At 40.4% G+C, this 23,391-nt stretch overlaps 1 protein-coding gene and 1 long non-coding RNA gene across 11 annotated transcripts in view; one reads left to right on the top strand and one right to left on the bottom strand.

Moving 5' to 3' along the window:
* dmxl2 (Dmx-like 2) overlaps positions 1 to 22,284 on the bottom strand; it is a 53,561-nt gene extending 31,277 nt beyond the window's left edge. For 4 of the 9 annotated variants that reach the window (XM_088075626.1, XM_042492138.2, XM_088075596.1 and 1 more), the window contains exons 1-20: positions 21,886 to 22,284; positions 11,493 to 11,618; positions 11,167 to 11,238; positions 10,968 to 11,046; positions 10,611 to 10,755; positions 9,628 to 9,694; positions 9,332 to 9,504; positions 8,275 to 8,455; positions 7,986 to 8,166; positions 7,438 to 7,656; positions 7,073 to 7,344; positions 5,031 to 5,300; positions 4,587 to 4,816; positions 4,187 to 4,392; positions 2,943 to 3,064; positions 2,442 to 2,531; positions 2,204 to 2,312; positions 1,341 to 1,460; positions 958 to 1,185; positions 402 to 688 (exon numbers count right to left, since the gene is read on the bottom strand). In XM_088075626.1, the coding sequence (XP_087931752.1) occupies positions 402 to 688; positions 958 to 1,185; positions 1,341 to 1,460; positions 2,204 to 2,312; positions 2,442 to 2,531; positions 2,943 to 3,064; positions 4,187 to 4,392; positions 4,587 to 4,816; positions 5,031 to 5,300; positions 7,073 to 7,344; positions 7,438 to 7,656; positions 7,986 to 8,166; positions 8,275 to 8,455; positions 9,332 to 9,504; positions 9,628 to 9,694; positions 10,611 to 10,755; positions 10,968 to 11,046; positions 11,167 to 11,238; positions 11,493 to 11,618; positions 21,886 to 21,972 (3,264 nt within the window). In that variant the 5' untranslated portion in view covers positions 21,973 to 22,284. The remainder of the gene's footprint in view (positions 1 to 401; positions 689 to 957; positions 1,186 to 1,340; positions 1,461 to 2,203; positions 2,313 to 2,441; positions 2,532 to 2,942; positions 3,065 to 4,186; positions 4,393 to 4,586; positions 4,817 to 5,030; positions 5,301 to 7,072; positions 7,345 to 7,437; positions 7,657 to 7,985; positions 8,167 to 8,274; positions 8,456 to 9,331; positions 9,505 to 9,627; positions 9,695 to 10,610; positions 10,756 to 10,967; positions 11,047 to 11,166; positions 11,239 to 11,492; positions 11,619 to 21,885) is intronic. The other 5 variants (XM_042492165.2, XM_042492174.2, XM_042492146.2 and 2 more) reach the window with 4 other exon arrangements.
* The window catches only part of LOC148190374 (uncharacterized), an 82,545-nt gene continuing 76,531 nt past the window's right edge, over positions 17,378 to 23,391 (top strand). For both annotated transcript variants that reach the window (XR_015776217.1, XR_015776218.1), the window contains exon 1: positions 17,378 to 19,630. This is a non-coding gene — a long non-coding RNA (uncharacterized LOC148190374). The remainder of the gene's footprint in view (positions 19,631 to 23,391) is intronic.

The raw sequence follows: 23,391 nt of genomic DNA, 5'->3' as shown, positions 1-23,391 counted from the left end.
CAGTTCAATAACATCCAAGTCCTTAAACTTTAAATATAGAGCAGTGACAGGATATGGAATTAGATCCTCAGATAGTCTGCTTTAATCACTTCCTTTTCACTAATGGCTTATGACTGTTAGCCCAAATTTTACTGCAGAATGTAAAGAAAGTTTCTCTTATTTAGTTTCTCCCTCACTCTTCTCAGTTTTACATTAAGACACTGCTGATATATGAAATTGTTATCTTTTTTGGAGGATTCAGGCACTACCGCCAAATGATGTTTATTCACTGCATTTACATTTTTATTGCAATTTTCCACCTCAAGGTGATTGCCACAGTTAAATGAATTCCCATATCGCTGTAGGTTTTTTGGTACAATACACAGAAAACACCATCACAAAACTAAAGTCTTACTTCTTACCTGTGCTTGTCGCGGCTTTTTAAAGGCTATGGCCAGCCTGCCGATGTAGGAGCAGGACACAGCAACAGGCCGCCCGGACACACACACAGCACTGTTGTTATCTTCCTCCTCGTTCATCAGGACCCAGGGCTCCCAGCGGTACGAGCGATTGTCCCGGTCATCCTCGCTATACCCTTCATCGCCCTCCACAGCACAGCGCCAGAACCGCACACGAGAGTCAGAGCAGGTGGTGACGATCAGGTAGGGAGCCAGGCACACGGGATAGATGGAGGAAGAACTCAGATGACCTAGCAAAAGAAAGAGGTAGTACTAACATGGGGAAAATGTCAAACACGTTCTTCTGTTATAACCTGATTTCTTGGTTTCTATATAATGTATGCAGGTACTTCTTGGAATCTGCCTAATATGACAAGAAATAGGAGCACCTTTCAAATTTACAATTTTATTTTAATTTAAGACAATTTTGTGAGTCAGCATTAGCAAAAAAGGATTTAACACATCTCTTTTACTTTGGCAACAACAACATGGTGTGAGTCATATGTGTGCCCATCCTAACCTGCAGAGGGGGTGGCCCTGGTAACCTCGACCCCATGGGGCAGGTCGAGCCGCTTGCTGTACACCAGCTTGGAGCTGAGGATGAGTTTGCTGGCTGATTGCAAGTTGGCTGTGGAGGCTGAGCGAGGCAGGGGTCTGATGGGTGAGGTCTCCGGAGATGAGTCGGCATTTGCAACTTGATTGGGAACCATCAGCTGGCTCTGGAAGCTAAAATCTGGACTCGGCTCATCTGAAGACAGAGACGCAGGAATATTAGAGCTGGCCTTCAGCTCAGGAGAGGAAGTTGGATGTGGATAAAACAGAGGTAAATTCATTCCTTCATGCTTAAAAATATGCGGAAAACATGTAATTCTACCACTTTATCTGTGTGTACCCTTCACTCACCAACACAGGCCTGCACAGACTTGAGGTGCAGGTGCCACATCTGCAGAACAGAGTTCCTGTTGAGATCCTTTTCTATCACAACCAGGAAGAACTTCTCCGAGAATGGGGCGGGTTGGTAATCTGGACACAGTAAAATCACATAATCTTCTTTTAGTGACAGCTGGATTTTACAGGGTTTGTACAGACAAGGGAACGTCAAATTTAAGGACTTTCAAGTACTTTTACAAGCATTCATTTTAATTTTCAAAGATTTTTTATTTTCAAAGATTTGCTTTACAGCTATCTGTTGCAAGAGAACTGCGCAAATTTCTAGATGGTAGAACTTAATATATATATTTAGGCATGTGATTGGCTAAGAACAAAAAGCAGGAAAATATACAGAAAGCAATATATGGCCTGAAACCAGCAAACTCAAAAAAATCACCAACACTCAGACAAATTATTCTTCTTATTTATTGTTAAATTATAGCTCAAAACATATGCTAACGTCTGACTCTACTCCAGTGTGAGTGTTATGCAGGCTAACAAAACAAGCTGGCAGCAACTATTAGTGGCGTTTACCAGCCTGTTGGTGCACCAATCTCATACCGCTCATATGAAAATAATTGGCTGTAAATAGTCGGCTGTTCATTGCTTCCCAGTTCAAAAAATAAATAAATCTAAACTTCATTCTGTTATCCTGTCAATCATAATCAGGTACTTTTTCAAGACCATGTTGAAAAATGTCTGATTTTCAAGGTATTCTACAAACAGTACTTAAAAATTTTGAGTGTCAAATTTAAGTACCTACAGCACCTTATACAAACCCTGGTTTGAAAAGTATGAGGAAACAGATCTCCACATAATCTGACAGTGTTCTTTACCTTCACCAGATGGAAAGGCCGGTGTGTAAGCTTCGGGTTCTTTCTGAGGCTTGTAACCTAGAATGAAGTCCTCTTGGAAGACGTGCAACAGCTGGGTGTTGGCGCCACACTAGATGCACATGGAAATAGCATCAAACAGGTGAGTATGTCCACTGACCAGAAGGTCTCAGGATCTCAAAGGCACGAGTTTCTGTCCATAACTCATAAGGTAAGTGTGACAAACAGAGCAGCTGCCAACCTGATTTGTAATGACGTCAAGCTCTATGATACATCCAGGTCTGGCAGTGGACTGCTGGCTGACAATGTTGAACACTTCGCCCACCAGTTTCTAAACAGAGACACACACGAAAATTGGTAAACCATCCATTTAGTGTACTGCATTAAAAACCATTAATGTGGTGAAGAAATATTGCATAATGATTTGTGAAGTATTGGGTAATGTAGGCTGGTGGTTGTTATGAGATGGAAATATTAGCTTTATGAAAAAAAAAGCTACAATCCAAATAAATGTGAGATCTGTGTTGCCTGTAGACAGAGTACTGTTTTGTGTTTTGGGTGATGGAAAGAAAATGGATATTAAAAAAACTCATAGATGTTGCAAAGCTGACCTATAGCAAGAATTTGACATCTGTGACAGATGTGGTCAATTCCTGGTTCTTTGTGGCAAAAAACACTATTAACAGTGATAGTCACATCCCAGTGAGCAATAACATTATTTTTTTCATGTGTGTCCACTCACAGACGTTTCAGGGTCTGACAGCTCATCCAGGAGTTTTCTGGCATCCACCACAGCTTGATAGAGACGCAGGTTTTTACCATCTGATGCCACGAAGCAGGCGCTGGCACTGTTACAGTAAGTTCCTGTGGGACACAATACAAAGTTTATATGAATGTCCTGCAGGGCCAAAGAATGCATTTAGTGTACAATACAGAATTATCTTTTTAATATTTGGTAGTTTTTAAGATCATTATTTTTTTTTTTTTTGCCTTTAGCCCTTTGAAACCTAGATAAATATCTTTTTCTTGTGCTGCGTTCAGACACCTTCCGCAAGTACTTGAAAATAAAGAAAGGGGTTTGATTTTTTTTTAGAAGACATGGGAACAAGGCAATGAGCAACTTGGCTAGAAATAACTAATAAATATTTTTTTCTTTTTTTTTGAGAAAAAAATGTTGAGAAAACTATAGTCATTTTTTTATTTCAAATTTATGCTATAGAAAAAAAATACGTCATTTAATTTTATTTAATTTTTAGGTAATTTTCTAGTTTTTTCTTACTTCTCCTTTTCTTTTGGCTTATTTTTGGGTAATCTTCTTTCAATTTTTTTTACTAATTTTTGTGATATTTCTTGTTAAGTTGCTCATTGTCTTCCTTAATGTTTTTGGAAGAAGTCAAGCTAGTTTGCTCAGGTTTCAAAGGGTTAATGATAGGATAGCTGCAAACAGACAAAAAAAGTGGGAGAGAGGGGGGAATTTGACACACAGCAAACGGAAGCATACTGATAAATTGAGCCATGTGCCTGTACCATTTTTAAAAAAAAAAAAAAACATCTCACAACTTAAAAAGAATTACTGGAAAGATAAAGTTCTTTCCTCAGGCGGCAGAGAGCCAGGATGTAGAGAAACTAGATCAAGGTTGGATCTTTATTGGAATAAGTATTTTGCTTCTTTTATGGCACAGTCATGAAAATTATCCAACCAAGTGAGGAAGAAATCATTAACTTTTTAGTACGAATCTGACATGCATAGCACTGTGATATCCACCTATTGGCCTTAGCACCAACATATACTATACAATCATTTGGCAGGTTTGTCTTCACAGCAAGCAAACATCCTATTGTTGTGTGATCAAAAGCAGAAGCTCAGATGATTCAGCAAAAGTCAAACTTCCCATTTACACTAAAGTTCTTGGTAATTATTCATTCATGCGAAGAATCACTGGGGTTAAAATTTACGTCCATATTAAAAATGCAGGTCGTGTTTACCAAGCACAGAGCTGGGTACGAGCGTAGGTAGCCAGGCAACATTGCTGAAGGCAGACGTGTGGAGAGAGTTGATACGGGCCAGTTCAGAGACCCCTCCAGTGCAGGACAGGGGCCCAATGTGGTCCACCCTCCACAAGATCAGCTCGCTGTAGATGGCATTGGGGTCATGGAAGGTCCGTGTGGCTGCATTCCGAATCTGCTTCCTGCTAAGAGAAAAGTAATGCATAGTTAGAGGAACTCAGTATTCATGCAGAGGACAATAAGACCAGCATTTATAAGTACTTGTCACAGAGTGCTGCAGTGAGCACCATCTATGGCATTTCTAACATATGCGCCTTTCCTCATCTCTTTCTTATTTACTTCCCTCCTGCTCTTTCTCTGCCTTCCCTCTGTACCGTACCTGGGAAGTCCCTTTGGTATGGGAAAGGTAGGAGGCTGCTCTCCTTCCAAGCTGCCAGGGGCAGAGGGAGGCGTGAGCAGGGCGTTATGGTGAGAGGAGGTGAGCAGCAGCGGCAGCACTGTGTGGCAGGCTTGGTCGTTCAGATGGAAGCGGTGGCCGCAGTAGCGGAACTTGTGTGATACGGTGAGTACGTTGGAGAAGGCAGAGCGCTCAGCAAACGTCACTGCCCACTGCAGACAGAGGAAAACAAAAACATCAGCGAGGGCTAGGAAGGCTGGGTACACATAAACATACAATTACAATACTGTGAAATTTTAGAAAGGGTTAAAGGAATGCAATAACTTTTTGGAAATATTTTCATTAACAGTGGTCATTCATTAAAACACGTTGACCTTTGAAAAAAAAAATAAAAACGTGCATCCTAAGCGCTCAACTCTCTTTTACCTGGTTGAGAGATCCATCAACATGCTTGGAGACCATCATGACAGCGGGACTGATGCCGGGGCGAGGGCTTAGAGAGGCCGCCAGTGCGGGTGAACCAAGGCCGGCTGAGGCTGAAGCAGAGTGGGAGACACGCTGGACCATCCTCCCCTGCTCACCTCCACTGGCGCCCTCACCCTCAGTCAGAGTGCAGGCGTACATCAGGATGTTTTTACTCAGTGAGTTGGCATCGCCTGTAGGAAACGCCACTGGAATACGGGAGGAGAAGGACACCTGGTAGGAGAGATGAAGGGAAATAAAACCCATTAGTACCACAGGCACATGGTTTTACAGTCCTCCAGCCGTATAGAGACCTAATTAGCAATTTATACCAATGTGATGGCATGAGTAGCAACAACATTACAACACAATATTTGGTTTGTTACATTATGTTCTCAGTTGTGGCGATATCCTGAGCCAATCCTACCACGGCAAATTCTGTGTATTATGTGTATTTAAAAGGAACACTTAACCCTCAAAATAACCAACTGTGTATCAAGTACTCCCACATTGTACCTAAAATCTGTGAAGAAAAACTTGTATTTCTCACATGGTTCCACTGTGAACAGGGAATCCAAAAAATGCGAAAATTCCTCATGAATTGGAGTCATCAGGGTCCATCTTTAACAACAGCAAAACTTTATCATAACATTCCTTTACAAACTCTCACACAACTTATGCAGTAAAATCAAGTCGCATTTATCCAGTTGTATGCTAAATACTTCCCAAACACATGTATTTTGCAGTACAAACAGTCTGATGGATGGACAAGTAGCATGCCTGGGTATGCGAGTGCATTTGTACTTTGTTAAAACCAAGACAACTCTTGCAGTATAATCCAAGTCTCATTTATCCAGTCTTTTCATCAGTACTTCACAGATACATGCATATTCGCTAAAATATTCTAATATAAAACACTTACACCCTCAAGTAGTGCACCTTAAGTGTGCCTGGGCATGCGCGTGCGTCTGAGCTCAGCTAACGCACTCGCATGCCCAGGCACACTCATAAAGTCTCATAAATCTGACTTGGATTATACTGCAAAAATTATGCGACTTTTTTAAAGGACGTTTTGATATTATTCTGCAGATGTTAAATACGGACCCTGATTACTTCAATTCATGAAGAATGTTTGCCTTTTTTAGATTCTCCATTCATCATGGAGGCTTGCAAGAAAAACAAAGCTTTTTAAACAGATTTAAGGTGTTAAGTGCTGAGTAATCCCTTTAAATAATCAGTATCAGGTAAAATAAAGCTGATCAACTGCCAATCATTTCTTTACTGTTCTCTATTGCCTTTCTTCCTGCTCAGCCTGCTTGTGTTACTGCCTTGCTGTCCTTAAAGCCAGCTGGGCTCTACTCTGCAAGCATCTCGCTGCATATTTAAGTGAACATTGTGTGAATGTGAAAAATAATTTGAGCACACCAGTGAGCGACTCTGAGTTGAGACACTGAGGTTGGCAAAATCTACAGATTAACTTAACACTAATGCTAGAATCTGCTATCTCTTGCTATCTGCTATCTCTTCTTCTTTCTTAGGAGCAAAGAGCAAAACCTAAACACATCGTTTAGGGAGCAGCTTCTTTTTTTTAGTTAATTGGATTATTGTAGATTAGCTAAATTAAATATTAATATTAAACAATGTATTTCCAAATATAAAATAAATATTACTTAAGAAAGATTGAAAAATTTGGAGAAAAGAGTTTTATGAACCATGATGGGACAAAGTTTTAATGGCCAACATGCACAGAGGCGAGCAGTGTCTCTCAGTCAGAGAAAGAAAAAAGGATTATTAGGAGTCTTATGTAAGGCTGGAGGAGTGCTGAGTCACCTTACATTGGAGACAAAGTTTCACTCCATTTACACTGCTGACACTATGTGTGAGTGAATGAGCAAGTGATTCACTAGTGAATTTAAAGCAGGAGAGTTACTAATTTGGAAAAAAAAAAAAGTTTTTCACTTGCTTGTGGAAAGTTCCAGCAGGATGCAAATCAATTCCCGGCTCACCTGAACCTGTCTGAAGATGCCCTGGTTGAATTCGTCCAAGTACTTCACATGCCAAACCAGGAAAGATCCGTCGGTAGGATGGATGGTGAACAACATGTCTGGGCTCTTGTTCCACTCTGTGATCAGAGTCTCCATCCTCCGCTCCAGCAGCATGGAGGGCAAAGGCATGCTGGAGCTGGATCCCGGGGAGGATGCTTTGGTGCTTCCCTGCTCCCCTGGCTCACCCTCTTCACCCTGCTCCGAGGACGCTTTGTCAGACATCTCGTCCAGGTCTAGAATACAGAGAACACCATAATGTCATAAAGAGATTTTGCCTTGAGGCTAACCTGTGTTAAGGAATGTGTTGGCCTGGTTGCGAGTCATACCAAAGTCAAACTTCATAGGGGATCCTTCAGGGTCCAGGGGGTCATCAGTAGTCTGGTCCAGCTGCTGTTCAGAGAACTTACGGAGCTGCAGCATAAAGAGGTCCATGGAGGAAGTGAAGCTGAGGTCCTTGTTGTTGAGCCAGTGAACCACGAAGCCTCCACCACCGCTGCCATCGTCTGGATTGAACACTGCAGAGTCAGCCAGCACCGGTGGAATATCTGACAGAGGAAGAGGGAAGAGGAGGAGGAGGAAGAGATATATATAGATGAAAGTAGTGAAAAAGGAAAAAGCTAAATTAAATATTGCTTTTAAAATGAATCTTAAAATGATCAATTTAAGGGATGTCTGCAATTTAATAATCTGTGTTTAACACAGTGTTCAACATGAATATGAAATATTTTTTTCAATAATGTCACTATTACAGAGGAAGTCATTAAAGCCTGAACATTACAGAACACCTTATTAGGTCAATAGCACAACTATTTATGGATCTGTGGTGAAGAAATGGAAAAATGCTGCGGAGCCAGTTTCAACAAAGACAGCCTACCTGTGTTGGGGTTAATACTGGCTGAGATATGGAAGTGACACAGGGCGTTGGCATGATGAGCGATGTGGCGGTGAGTGTGTGTGTCCTGCGTGCCGAGTTGAGAGGGCAACAGCTCACTGTGTGCCACCAGAGCAGAGGACCGTCGCCGGCCCCGGCGCAGATGCTTCAGGTGGTGGATTGACTGATCAAGGAGATCACAGGTTATTTTAATCAAAAGTAGCACACATTATATATATATTTTCTTTAATGAATTATTTGTGGTTAGATCTCACTGAATAAGTAAGTGTACCTCCAAAGCATGCTGGATCTTGTCCTTATTGCCTGCCAAGCCTGGCAGGCTGGAGCTGAAGGATTGTGCGTTCTCAGAGATCTGTCCTCCGAGCAGGCTGTCTTCCGGTAGCAGGGTCTCCGACCACAACCTACACACACCATCCTCACAGGATGTCAGTAACACATTGCAAACCGAGCCCCTAGAAAAACACAGGAGAATGCAACTCAGTAACTTACTACTTTGAGGGAAAGGCTGAGGTGAAATACAAGGAGAAGGAATCACTCGGTGGAACAGCCAAACAGAGAACTGCCTCTCACTGGCTGCTTCCACCACTGATTCCACATTCTCAATTTGCTGACCAGCCACAGATAAGTGCAACTAGTGCAAATTGTCCAAACACACAGCAGCTCAAAGTCAGCTACACAAACTCAACGACAGCCTCACACTTCGCAGACTGTGTCACTGTGTGACAGAGCTCTGAGGGAAGCTAATCAAAGTCAGTAACACCAGCAGTGTTTGGCATTCTGGAACAGTTCTTACAGGCGTGAAAATGTTTTTACAGCAACAAGCCTAATACACAAATTATGTGTACTTAATGTCATATGCCTACAGAGGACTGACTGCTTACTGACAGCAGGAACCACGAGTGAATCACAAAACTTTGCAGACCTGCATAATCTACACTTTGCGTAAACACAGCTTTTTCAGTGCTGCACATGAGAACATGTGCTACTGTAAACTTCTCATAAAAGTATGATGAGTATATTGTATGAGGCATTTCTTAACCATCCATGTTGCAACTTTGAACCCATGAAATGTACCCTAACAAATATAGAAATTCACAACAGACAAGATAAAAAACAATATTAGCATTGTACACAGTAAGGAATTTTATAAGCCTGTTCATTAACACAAAACTCAAAAGTGGAAATATCACTTTTTTGAACCGTCATGCCGACATGCAGAACCGTTACGTCATGCTTTAGAAGACATAAAGCATGTACTAAAAGATGTAAAAAATTAAACATGTCACTGTGGCCAACCTGACCATGTGACTGTGTGTCCACTCTCTTACTTGGGCATGTACTTGCTTGTCTTCCTCCAGGACATACCGGTGACCGAGCGAGGATGGGCCAGGTAAACAAAGGAGAAGTGAACGGGAAGAGGTTTTTTATCGGAGGGATCTTGGACCACCACTGCAGAACGCCAGCCCGTGGTGGGATACCACACCTTAAGTAAACAGTCATCCTGCGTATGCAAACACATGCATGAACACACATTACATAAAAAACGCATATCATACAACTGCCATGCAGTTCAAACTGTTCCAACACTTGTTTTTTTTGCAGTGTGTTCACATCAGTCATGTACCTTTCCAACTGTTGCCACATACTCTCCATCAGGTGACCACTTGGCAATGTGAACAGATGAAGCCGTCCTGAGAGAAAGCATAAACAGTGGTGTCAGCTATATTCACTTCTCCATGAGAAACTCTCAAAAGGACAAACACAAGTGGTTCTCGAGTCAGCTGTGAGTAGCTTTGCATGATTACTTTATGCATGAGCTATTGCTGGAAATTTCAGCGCTCACGCTTCCCTGTTTTAGTGGCTGCCTTGGGCATGCACACGTCATCAGATGACAATTTCTAAAAAGGTATTCTGTGTCTGTTTGCACAGCTTAAAAGCCAAAGACTGAAAAGAGTGGCTTCCAACAGTGCATACAAACCTTTCATGTGTGGCTGAGTGCAGTTTGGATAATCAGTAACCGGCTATAAGATTTAATTAGTAAAAAATTGATGTCATTCTGCAGCCTTTAGGAGGAAAAATTAAAGTTAATATTTGTCTGCACAGGGCAGGGACTGACTTTTTACTGCTTGACAAAAAAGGAAGTAAAAACATCAGCTGATTGAAAAATACAAAAACATTTTGCTCCTTTTTTACTTTCATTTAGCTAAAGAGAAAAAAAAGTGCAGGCATAGAATGCTCCACATAAAAGATCTACTTCAATTTTCAGTCACAAAACTGGCAGTCAAATTTAGTAATTTCAGACATGAGCAATTACCTTACAATTACCCATGACAAACTCGAATAAAAAAAGCTTTTAGTGACTTCACATTTATAAGACGCACTCAGAAAGCAACTGTATTGGGGTATTTATAGATTTGCTTCATCAACGCAGCACTAAGAGACCTTTCCCTTTACAAGCAATTCTCTGTGTGACTGTACTTGGCTTTACACCAGATTATCTTTGGATCTTGATTTTGATCAATGTACATGTTTTTTTCCCTGTTGATCATGCCTGATGCTCTTACAGTACGTGCAAAAGCAAAACAAAAAAAAAACCAAAACACGTACTTGCACTGCCAGACACAGTTCCAGTCATTGAGGACAGGGTGGGGCTTGTCCTCAGTCAACTGCCCATCCTCCTCCTCTATCAGGGCATCTGTCAGCGGAGGAGCCCACAGCTGGAGCCGCTCCGTTGCTGCTAGGATACGGTTCCCTGTGGACACAAAGGCACTGTTACACACCTCTCATCCCACGTTGACTACTACAATACACAGAGCCTCATGCACACTGTGACTGTTACATAACGCACATTGTACATGTCGTTCCAGACAAACCACGGGGGGCTGTAACAGGAGTTGCGCGTAGTGTGGATTAATTTAGTCAGACAGTTGGCGAATCTGTTAAACACAGAAAGCATCGGCATACCTTGTGGGTCCCAGGCCAGGTTGTAGGTGATGGCGTCAAGGAAGAACTGTCCTGTCTTTTGCCACTGATAGTTAAGCTGCTGTTAGTGATAGGAGAGTGACACACCATGCGATGTTATTAGCAAGCAAGTGTGACTAAGCTCACTAGGTATTGATTTGAAACCACTATTTATGTCTTAAATACAGACATTCATGCTCACCTTGTGGCGTTTGTTTGGGTTGGTAGAAAGAGGTTCAAAGATGCAGACTGTGTTTCCGTAGGATGCAGCAATCTAAAAATAAAGAGCTGTGTTCATCATCACAACATTACTCACCCCATCAGTGCTTCAGCACAGCCATTCCCACAGGAGAGGGGAAGATGGGGAGCGGTGCAGGAGAGCAAGGAGGGGAGAGCATGGGCAATACAAGACGGGAGCAAACGCAGGGCTAAATGTTCTTCTTTTTGCTAAGCGTAATTGATAATGTCTTCTGGCTGCATGGAAAAACTGCGTGTGGGAGTGTGTCTCAGTGTGCAGTCAACACTTACCCTGCCAAGCTGGTGGGAGCACTCCACACAGCCCACCTGTATGTTTCCATTTTGAGCTCCCGGGATAATCTGCACACAGTCAAAGTCACTGGCCAAGATCACTACATCACAACCTGAACCATAGGCCTGGAAAAGAAATGGAAGAGGAACCAAATCAGATCAAGCCACCATAAACTAATGAAACAGTCAAATCGCTGAGACTTTAAAATTGTAAATATCACAGCGAAATGCATTAATGCTTTAAAAATGTAGTTGCTGAAAATGTCTCTATATTTAAACAGCACTAAATGCCATGTAGCGCTTCTAATAGCATTCCTCATGTGAATGAAAATCAGAGCCAAGGAGTCTCTAAAGCAGCTGTCAATCATGTTGATCACAGCTAGTGAATTTTGGTCAAACTGTCTAACAGCGCTGATCACATATGAATTTTTTGTTACGGCATTGTCTATTTCTCAGCTTAAATGTTTTCAGAAACATATTTTAGTGTACTGTTTAGCAGTAAAATGAGAGAGTTGGTCACTGAGCCCCTTTCTTATATTACCATAAAGGAGTAGTTTGGATCTTTCAACGTGGGGTTGTATGAAATACATAATCAGTGTCAGGGAAAAACAGAGAACTGAAGCCATTTTGTTGCTCTCTTCAAAGCCAGTAATTTAACACCACTGAACACAGGAGCTGCTGGTCTACTGCTGCATCAATCCGTTAGTTTGTTTGTGTTATTGTGCGGCTTTGGTGATCCTAAGGGTTGGTTTGGATTTACCAAAGTCACACAATAACATAAACAGCCTAACTGATCGAGGCAGTGGTAGAGCAGCAGCTCCTGTGTTCAGCCAGCTAAAATTACTCTTTTTGTTATTGGAGTCTTGCAGCTTTAATGAGAGCAGAGATGGGGAACTGAAGTTGTCAACCTTGCCGGAAAGGCCCGTCTGCGGCAAGGTATAGCAATGAAAATATTCTCAATAGAGTATACACTTAAACTGTTTATGAATATTTTAAGTGGGATTATTTTTTTCAGTGGCTTTAGCCACAGCAGTACATCGCTTAGTTTCCATGGCGGTACTTCTGCCATGCAGACATGCAGACCGACATCTTCTGTATGTCATACACAGACTACAGATAAAAACCTTATATAACTTCATATCAAAAGATCCAAACTATCCCTTTAATATTTCATATATTTTAAAGTTTTACAGCTACATCCAGTATGTTTACCACTTTGAGTTTTCATATAAATACATTTAAATTGAATAAATAATAGAACTATATATAAATGACTGAAAGCAGACCATCATAGCACTCACTGGCATTACCATGAATATTGCATTAGCAGGGAGATATTACAACAGGATTAGCGCTGCATGGCGGTTATCTTAAACCTCCACCACAGCATTTGCAGGTTGTAAAAACACATAACAGCAAAACTAACATAAGTTGCCGTTTCACAGATCCACTGCATTAAAAATAAAATGACAGCTCAGGCAATAAGTAGAAAAACAGCACATACTAATTACCCACGCTTGATGGGTAAACCTGTGTTTGGAATTTGGGCAGCAAGGTAAGATGATACAGTGGTGTTTGCTGGCAGTTGGCAACCATGTGTGGAATGGCAGCAATGGCAGCAGCACCTGTGAGACAGGCAAGCCGGCCTCGAAGCAACAGTACAGTCAGGATGACGGCTTGTGTCTTTCATTATTCAGGAGAACAGGAGGAGCGGCTGGGAACCACTGGGTCACACAGCGGGACAACATTACAGCCAGTGGTGTAATATAAAGTGACAGCTGAGGATGAAGGTATCGTGAAGATTGTCAGATAGGATTATTCCTCACATACTATAACATTATATGTGAAACAGGTAGACAGATGTAAGGGAGGTGTGCTCTGTGCTTTACTATTACTGCGGCATTTGCTCCTGCACATTACAGCTGGAATTAAAAGCGGTCACCGTCACGCGCTGTCTAGGACTGCACTGTACTTCGGTCTAACACACACACACATGCCATACACAACACCCGCACACACAAACGATTATGTGTGAGTCCATTCTACTCTTTGTGGGAAGGTAATTTAGAGCTGGTAGGACCTTGAGCCGGGCTGGTACTGTAAGCATGAGTGTGTAACTGCTGGGAACAGGATGACCCGTCATCACTGCTTTGTCCTTTTGGTTTTGGCTTGTGTGTGTCCTGTATTTCTTTCAACATCACCAAATCCACATGCAAACAGCACAAGGCACCGATGGATGACAATACAAACTAGGATGATTGGTTAGTGGTAGCAGCATAAATACATCATGGCCTCATGGTAAACCTTAGTTGGGTTTACATCAAAATGTAGCACAAATTTTAACTACATTTTCAGATGATTGGCAAAAGAAAATGCAAATATCAGGTGGTTTTTCATCCACTACTGCTATGCAAATATTGGGAGTTGGTTCATCAAGATAAGCAGCATGTGGCACCAATTCCCCAATCAGGTGCCATTAAACTACTGCAGAAGAAGAGTGCGGGTCAAACCTCAGATGAAGGAGAACAATGCAGAGAGCAAACTGGACTATGGAAATAGAGTTTTAAACAAGTATTGTAACAGACACACAGCCCTGTGTGCATAAGCGTGTTAAACGCCATCAAGAGACAGCAAGGAGAGCTTGCAATGGTCTGTACAAATGACGTCATGAGACTACGTCATCATTTATTTGCTGAATCTTGTTTTCATTGCATTTCGTCACATTTGTCTTTGATACACCAAGTTTTCCACCTCGTCTAAGTGTAAATACTTTCTTAATCCATAAATTGCGATGTGTTGAGGATATGTGGGTGGTGTTTACCCAGCATGCTGAAGAAGACTGTATTTTAGAGTGTGTTTGGGTCCCCCAGGCGATGCCTATAATGCATTGTTTTGTGTTGGTGTTGGATGTGGTTCTGTTGAATTATTGTTGTTTGGTTGTGGGATAGTGTAGGTTATTTCTGTTTGGGTTAGTTGGGTTAGTCGCAAGGTTAGAGACCTCCTACCTGCTTAACTGTAATTATCAGAATAAAATAATCTGCAATTGCGACCTCAAGAGTACTTCCCAGTTTAAGATTTATCTCTCTGCCTCTTCCTTGCCATTAGAGACCCAAACATACAAATTTGCAATATATAAAAAGTATATAATATATAATATATAAAATATATAAATATATAAACAATATATAAAAAGTTTTGTTTTCATTCCCACTCAGGTGTTTTCATGTGCAAATTTAAGATACCCCTTGGTGCAGAGGTGCATGGAAACACAGCTAATGACACAGCTTGATTTATACAGATGGAAGACAAACAGGACTAAAATGTAATCAGTGTCTTCATCGACTAACACATAATCAGTCTGTTAATAGATTTCTTGTTTTTAATGTTTGTTTTGGGCTGTTTCAAAAAGGAATGAGACACTCAGCAGCCATTATTAGATAAGCATACCTTCTATCTCAGGCATCACAATAATGGCACGCTGTGGTCTCCAATAAACACTCGCTCTGTCTTTCTCACTGTGTTTATCTACTGACGGGCAACAATTTTAGAGAAACAGTGTGACAGATCTTTCAAGTAAGTCAACTAAGAAGGCAGAAACCTCATGAGTACGAGTCAACAAAGCATTTATTTCAATCGAAGATCCTTCAAAAAAATAATATGAAGACATGAAGGCCTGCTGGATGTCGTTTCTGATCTATTTAATGTGTGTCTAGTTGCCAGGATATTTTTTTTGATTCAGCAACAGACATTTAGAGGCCATTGATTCTATCTACGAATGTACACCCAAGAATCCGTTACTCATAAATCTGCTGAAGCAGCAGCAAGGTTTCCTTCCTGTCAGTCATATAAGCTGCTTATATCAAGAATGTTGCTGTCTTTGGATAAATGTTTCCTTTTCTTAAACACATTATTGACAAAGCACTTGCATCAGGTGGAAAGAAATTGCAGCGTAACTATTGTTTTTTTAGAAGGTGACCTATATTTATTTAACTACTGTCCAGTGGAGTCATGTGACCTTTTGCTTGAATTGCTTTTCTGCCTTGTCCTTTTGGGAGCATACTATTACTGTGAAGATGTTCAAGGGGTTACAGATGTCCTAATGCTGCATTTTCAAGGCAGATAGAGATATAGTGTGTGAGAAAAAAGGTTATCAACATGATATGGTCTGTTTTTTACTGTCATGCCTCACTGACTCATAGATCTATGCTGGTTGCTTTGGGAAACCCCTGTATCATGCTTCAATAAGGTCAGTCAGCAATCGCTCTTTCTAGTCTATTAGAAGACAGCACGATCATCCACATGCCATGTTTATTGATGACATCTACAGAAATCTACTCACATCTTGCCAGTTAAGAGCATTTGACATATTACACAACGGTATAGTATGTCATTTTGGAGAAAGATAGCTAGGTGCTGGGTCTCATTCCCAGGTCGTCAAATACCAACACTTTGGGTTGGTGGTTCAGTCTGACCATCAACCCCGGGAAAACTATCTTTCTTTAGGATTGCATACTGAACCTTTAATTGCTATTTGAATAATGGCAACCACCTTGAGGTGGGGATCCAGATGCTTTTCAGGGTAAATGTATTTTAGTTTTTTCTACAAGCATGTGCAGTGAAAATGAAAGTAGATAAGAGGAAGAGTGAGATTTCACTTCTGCATTTCCACCCAATGCCCCTCATTCCAATGCCTTACGCAATCATGCATACGTGTTCTAAAACCACAGCTGCTACCTCGTGCACCATTTCCATGTTTGTGCAGGCTAGCTGGCTTTAAACTGGAGTCAAAAGCTTTGACTGTAAATATTTGAAAAAAAAACATGGATTGATCTTTTCTGACCTGTAGTAGCCTTGTCTCTGTCAATCTATGTTAAGGCATTATTCCAGGCAAAGCACAAACCTGTACTTTGATCCCACTGTCTATAGTCGTATCATATGAGCCTTGTTATTCTCTGCAGCATGACTGCAGTGAAGCAGTGGGCATTAAAAGCCAAACTACACCAAGTACGGCTTCGATCCGTCTCCATTCTGCCTGTTGGTCGTAACATATCTTACTTAATCAATGTATCCAGCTGGCTGCATGTAAAGCAACTCAATGGATGTGGAAACACAGGCAAGGGTGATAATGTTGTGTTTGTTTGTCTGTTGATGGTCAGCACAATATAAAAAAAAAGAACTGCCAAGCAGATTTTTATTTAATATTGTGGACAATTACACCATAGGCTAAGGAAAGGTTTTTGGCTTGGATCTGGAGCAAACAACTCTACCATGTCATTATCTATAATGCATATATTACTTTCTGGCTTATAATGCTACTCAAGTAGCTCATCTGGTAGAGCAGGCACCCCATGTACAGAAGCTGTGTCCTTGCCACAGTGGCCGCATTTTTAACTCCAGCCTGTGGCCCTTTACTGCAAGTCATCCCCTCTCTTTACCCCCTTGGTGATTAAGCTGTCCTATATATAATAATAAATGCAAACTCAAAAAAAAAAAATCTTAAATTGCATGACACATAAGCAATTTTCTTTGCCTCAGTTGGTGGTTTGGTGTAGGCCACTCCCTTTTCTGCCGGGTTTTCTGTTATTTAGAGTTTTTTAAATAATTGATGACCTTGAAAAAAAGGTTAGTTTTCCATGTCTAGATATGCCCAAGCACAGCTCTGTACATGGCGGCCAAAATCCTGTGTGCACAGCCCATTTGACATAACATGCCATCACTCTGTAAACTGAATGCATTGAGCGATTGCAACCATATTTAGAAGACACATTCAATATCTACCCCTAGCAATCCGGTACAAATTTGGTAGCATTTTCCATTTATATTTTACAAAAGTAAAAGATTGAATTTTTGAGCCAAAGGTCATTAGTCAGATTTCATAATTCAACTTTACTTGCATGATTAACAGAATCTTAAAACGCCCCAGACGGGATATAAGTAATCTAAGAAAATCCCGTCCGCCTTCAGCCAGTCCTCATCATCGTCTTACATTAAATGACGATATCTGTATTCTGATGTAAAACAAGATCCAGATGCAGAATTAATATTCTACATTAACGAAATAACAAAATTTAGAGGAATATGGAGCCTTGACGGGGGCGTGTACGCTCTCTCTCTCTCTCTGCACTTTGAAGTTTACACTAGTCCTCTATTTTTAGCAGCTCACACATCTGCAGCTCTGCATATCAAACCCACTTGGTGGTTTGTATGTACATTTGCAGCATCAACCACAGATCAAAACGCACTTTAAGAGACTCCAAAATAGTCTTTATACACATGTATTGATAACCTCTCAAGAGCACATTATCATCTAGTCTCCAGTGTTTATCTATCACAATGGAATCAACAAATTCACACTTGATACACAAAAATGATTATTTGCTCTGTCACACTTGTTATTTAACACACTCAAACAATTTAGAGCAATGGAAAATTTGAAATAGCAATTTATGTAATGACGTGCTGATAACAAACCAACATTACTTTGATTGTTATAAAAAAGGCCATTTTTCTTTTGCCTACATAATAAACAGATCACTTCTTACTTACATTTTGTTCCTTTAAATACAATCATCGTTCTCACTACGATGGGTACTAATCTTAAAATATCCACCACCATCCACTGGCCCACGCGACAGGAAACAACAGGGCACCTGTGTTTTACTGTCCATCATTCAAAATGCATCTAAAATAAGTTTTTTCTATTGTATCAATATGTCTATGCAGATAGTGGAGCATTCAACATTCAGAGGGCATGCAGGAGCACAGAAACAGCATGGAAAAGGGAATGACTGCACATTCAATTAAGTTCTAGCTTCATGCTTGCTTCATCACTGCTGTAGGTTGTGTCCGTGTGTGTGTGTGTGTGTGTGTGTGTGCTTGTGTGTGTCAGGGTCTGGCCTATGAGCCCTGGGGGTCACTGTGAGTGTAACTGCATTGGACATGATGTCTAGTGTTCTTCAAATACCCTCTCAGACGCAGGAAGAAAAACACCAAGCATAGAAACCGGGGGCCCCGTGGCAACGTGCAAGGCTTTAGCTTCACGACCGACTCTGTCCTGTGTTGTTGAGCAGATATGACCCGAGGTGCGCAGCTCGCCTGTTTACATTCAAACAGCCTTGATCTGGGGTCAGTGTGAGGGGAGAACGGGGACAACCTCTCTCTGTAGTTGAAATGAACAGAACAATGAACTGCGGCACTACAATGTCAGGAAATGATGGGATCAGAAAGGAGTGACGAGAGAGTGTCTGCATTTCTGGAAATAAAACATCTACAAAAAACAGCACTTTGCTAATAGGCAGCAGGAACAGACCAAGCCCAGATTTGGCAGCCATTAGACAGACTCAAAGTGTTCTCAGCATGAGGGAATGGTGGCATGAAACATAGCTGCTCAATGATGTACTGTGAGCCTGCATCGGCACAATTTTACTAATGCATTCACATTACTTTTGATATGAACACGTTCATAAAAACTACATGAATCTGGTCCTAGTGACTAACAAGGCAGCTACAACCTACGCAGTCATCAACACGACAAAACGAATGATGTGTGTGTTTCCATCTTTATCTGAGAGGCTCTCACATCTGATTTCCATCATGTAATGAGAAATTGGAAGCATATTTTCTTGCCTTTCAGTCCTTGTGGACAATAAACCCAAAACTTCAAGTAAATACTAATCTAAAGAATGTATATCTGTCTTACATATTTACAGCTTTTAAGCAGTTTGATCTTGTGAAAAATCATCCAGCTAATGTTAGAGCCATTTCTAGCAAGCCTGTATATTTTCCTATTTTTTTTTGAGTCACTTAAATGCATCACCTGACCTGTCAACTCAGGATCCTCTGATTAAAGGCAGGTGTGCTTAAATCAGTCACCAGTGCCAGGAGGAGAGTCTCAAACTGCAGTGTGTGTCTGGATTACTCTTAGGCTAGTTTGACTCATTCGTTTATTGCCCTATTGATTTGAACTTTGTGTTTTTTTTGTAAAGGCCTCTTTATTATGGCGAATGTTTGTTTGAGGTTTTTGGATTTTGATGCGACACTTGGACAAATAAGTTTAGCTTCACCCTGCAACTCTCCACACATCCTGCAAAGCAATCGACTCTAACATCACCTGAAGCGCCCCGATCATCAAATAAACAGTGAGTACAAACCATGATGAGTCGATCATGACTACCAAGGCGTCTGTGGGCGGCTATTTCGAAATTATTTAGAGGCCGCGATTAGCTATATCAAAAAAGTCATCATCATTCATATCCTGCTCTTAATACAAGTGCTTCTTAGGGTGCTGCAGCTTTGCTTTCTTCTACATTCATTCATACATTAGTTTGGCTTATGAATTACTTTGCACTACATTATCATCCCAAAAGAGTCTAAGCAATATTACACAAGTGGGTGTGCTTTAACATCATTTGTGCACGGTAAAGTCCAAAAGTCAAAATCAGTGATAAAAGATAGAGGTGTCATCAGTTCCAAAATTCATAACATGTTGTTATCTACCAAAATGTTCTGCTTCAGTCTATATTTGATGGTGTTCAGCCTTTTAAAAACACTGTTTTCACTGCAGTCACAATCACTTAGCCTGTAAATATTGTCGAGATGCCCACATTTCCCATCATGCCTAGAAACGGACTGAGTAGTTTTTAGTTTGCAGTTAAGTTTGCTGTTTTATGTTCCAAAATGCAAATGTAACTTTAGGACAGTGTTTAAAATGTGTCTGGTCAGAACGTGGTGATTTGTGCTGATTATTTTAATCTTTGTGTTAGTTTGTAGTTTGTACCATTAGTGAGCTGGGTGTCACTGTTCATAACAGCAGCTGTATTTGACATTTTATCTGAAAACCTCTGTAGGCTGGAAACAAATTGATGAGTTGGCTTCTCAGTTCTGTCTTCTTGAGGCAGAAAGACAAATGCTGGGAAGATGCCAAACCTCAGAGTCAAAGAATAACCCAAACAGGTCAATAAATAACAGACATACAATTTAGTTCAAGGTATAGTGTTTGATAAGCATATGTACAAATCAGTGGTGGAATGTAACTAAATACATTTACTAAGATACTATACCTAAGTACAAATTTCAGGTACTTGTAATTCACTTGAGTCATTTCTTTTCATCCAACTTTATACTTTTACTTCTTTGGATTTTATCTTTTATTTTTTCCAAACTGGGTACTATTTTTTAAAAAAAAATACTTCAGTCATGTTCTTTTTTTGGGGCAATTATTTATTAAATTATTATTGTAATTATTTAAAATAAGTAAATGTTCCCCCCCCCCCCCCCCCCCCCATTACTGGGTACCTACAATTATTTTAACTAACTTAGTTAGTCATTTTCTTGTTTTGTTTTTTTTTTTTCGTTTTTTATAAATACTTTTTTTCTTTTTTAGGGTAATGTTTTTAGTTTTTTGTTGTTGTTTTGTTTTAGACTTTTCTGATTTGGGTGCTTTTAGTTTTTGTATTTTTAGTTCAACTTCCTGATTATATTTTATTACTCAAGTAACATTTTTAATGCAGGACTTTAACTTTTAAAAGAGTGAAATGAGTGTTTTCACATCGTGGCATCACTACTTTTATTTAAGTCAAGGAACTAAATACTTCCTTCAGCACTGGTACAAATACATAATACAAAACTGTCAGCAAATAAAATCGTGCTCTATTTCAGAAAACCTAAAATGATGACAGATGGCTGCACGTTTCTGAATATGTTATCCCCAACACCACAACAGTGCCACTCAGCCGTCTATCTCATGTATCCATATATGGCTGTGTACGTCATGGCTGGCGCAGCTGATGCTAGGATGACAGCGAGCTAATGATCCGTGAGGAGGATTTAACGCCAAATGGTAGCAAGCTTAGCTAGTTCTGCAAGCAAACTAAACACAGCCTTTTATTACGTGGCATTGCGCAATTCTGTCAAGCCATTATCACCCAAAGTGTGCACTGCGAAATTTCATCGGTGCGTGTCCCATTGCAAATATTTGCCATTAATGTTATGGCTGCGCAAAGGGATTCCCTGGCTGTAATTCTAATGTAACGAGATGCAGCTAAAGGTCATTTGAGTGGCTATCTGTCTCGGAGCAATAAATAATATAACGTTACCCTCAAAGGATGAATGCAGACGTTACCGTTGAGAATCGGCTTGAGGGAGTTAGCTTGTCAATGTCGGACTGACTGTCAGGGTAAATGAAAGAGGGGCTTGTGATCAGGATGCCCCGAGTAGTCTCACTATTTGTGAATCTCTCGGTGCGGCAGTAGCTCAACACCGGGCTAGCCAGTGCTTTAGCTCGCTAGCCAGCCCGTTTACAGCCAATATAACGCGAGCTAGCTATAGCTAGCTAGTCCGCCGTTAGCCTCAATGGGTGTCATCTCGAGCAAATAATATCAAAATAAAACCTCACCGTGAACGGGATGTCATTCACGCTTCCCACCGAGTAGCAGCAGTCTCCAGGGTTTACAGCTCCCGTCAGCACCTGATGCAGATGCATTTTCCTTATATTTTAGCAGCAGATGGGTCGTTTTTTTAATTATTAATAACGAGTCCACCCTTTCGGTTTCTCCATCTAGCAACGACTGGGGATTCCATCAGTAACGTTAACGTTGTCCTCGGCCTGGCAGCGTCGTCTCCCACCGCAAACCGGGAAAGGTTGCGGTGGATGTGTGATCGACCCGTATAAATGTATTTTCACCTGGCCCTGTCATCTATTTAGACGTGTAAAACGGGCCGCCCGTCGCCTCTCGCTGTCAACACCATCCCTACGATTAATCGTGAGAGCCGAGGCAGTGGGATCTCTGCAGCGAACCTGACATGCGCGTTCCCGACGTTATCCAGGCACGACTGAATGGCCATAGAAATATGTCATCTAGAATGGAAACACAGCCTGCTAATTTCACTGAGTGCTTCACTGGGCTTATTTTTTTCATTCAAAAAGGTAAGGTAAAAGGTAATTACGCCGTAGTATCTATTTTTGATTTACAATTTATTTATTTAAAAAGGGGAAAATGTACATTAATCCATATTTAAACAAATGTAAATGCACCAGAGTTAGCTGGGAGCTTATTCTCATTGGTAGTCCCTTGCCTGATGTTAAGAGGCATCCTAAAATAATAATAATAATAATAATAATAATAATAATAATAATAATAATAATAATAATAATAATAATAATAATAAAAATACAGTCTGTGCAATGGTTGAGACAAACAACATTTAGATATAAAGGCACACAATATAGTTAAACATGTACAAGTCAAAAATACGCAACACGATTTAACAATATGAGGAGATAAAATCCAAATAGCAGATGATGCAGGCGCAGTATAAGTATATTCATTTTTAAATGAGGTCAAATTAGCCTAAAATCAATGCTGACATTGCTGGTTTTCAGTTAACCGTTTCCTCACATTACACTTAACACTTCTGTTATGTATTGAATTACCAAATAGTTTGTACAATTACAGTTGAAATTATTTATTGGTAGAAAATAAATTGTCTATATATGTATTCATAAATATTATTATCATTATTATTCATATATATATTTAATAATTGTGTTTTTTTCTTCTTTTTATAATTTTGAGTTTTGAAGGGTGTGTTGTTTTTGTTCCCTCTTTGTTCTTTTTTTCTTTTCTTTTTTTAATAAAGATTTCTCTGCACAGGGCCCTTTACTTTTAATACTCTAAGTAAATGTTCCTGATTATACTTACTTTTCCTTAAATAACATTTACAATGCAGGACTTTTACTTGCAACAGAGTATTTTTACTTTGAGGTATTAGTATTTCAGTTTAAGTAAATAATCTGAATACTTCTTCCACCACTGATGATTAACCATGCTTCTTTCTGGGGAATTGTACAGCTGATCTAGTGTTGCCTTTCTATGTTTACAGCGCGCCAGCTTGTAGAGCA

The sequence above is a fragment of the Plectropomus leopardus genome, chromosome 1, assembly GCF_026936395.1.
Source record: "Plectropomus leopardus strain MGB_pleo_1.0 chromosome 1, ASM2693639v1, whole genome shotgun sequence".
Classification (NCBI taxonomy): domain Eukaryota; kingdom Metazoa; phylum Chordata; class Actinopteri; order Perciformes; family Serranidae; genus Plectropomus; species Plectropomus leopardus.
The sequence above is the reverse complement of the archived record's forward strand: the minus strand, read 5'-3'. Positions and strand labels throughout refer to the sequence as shown.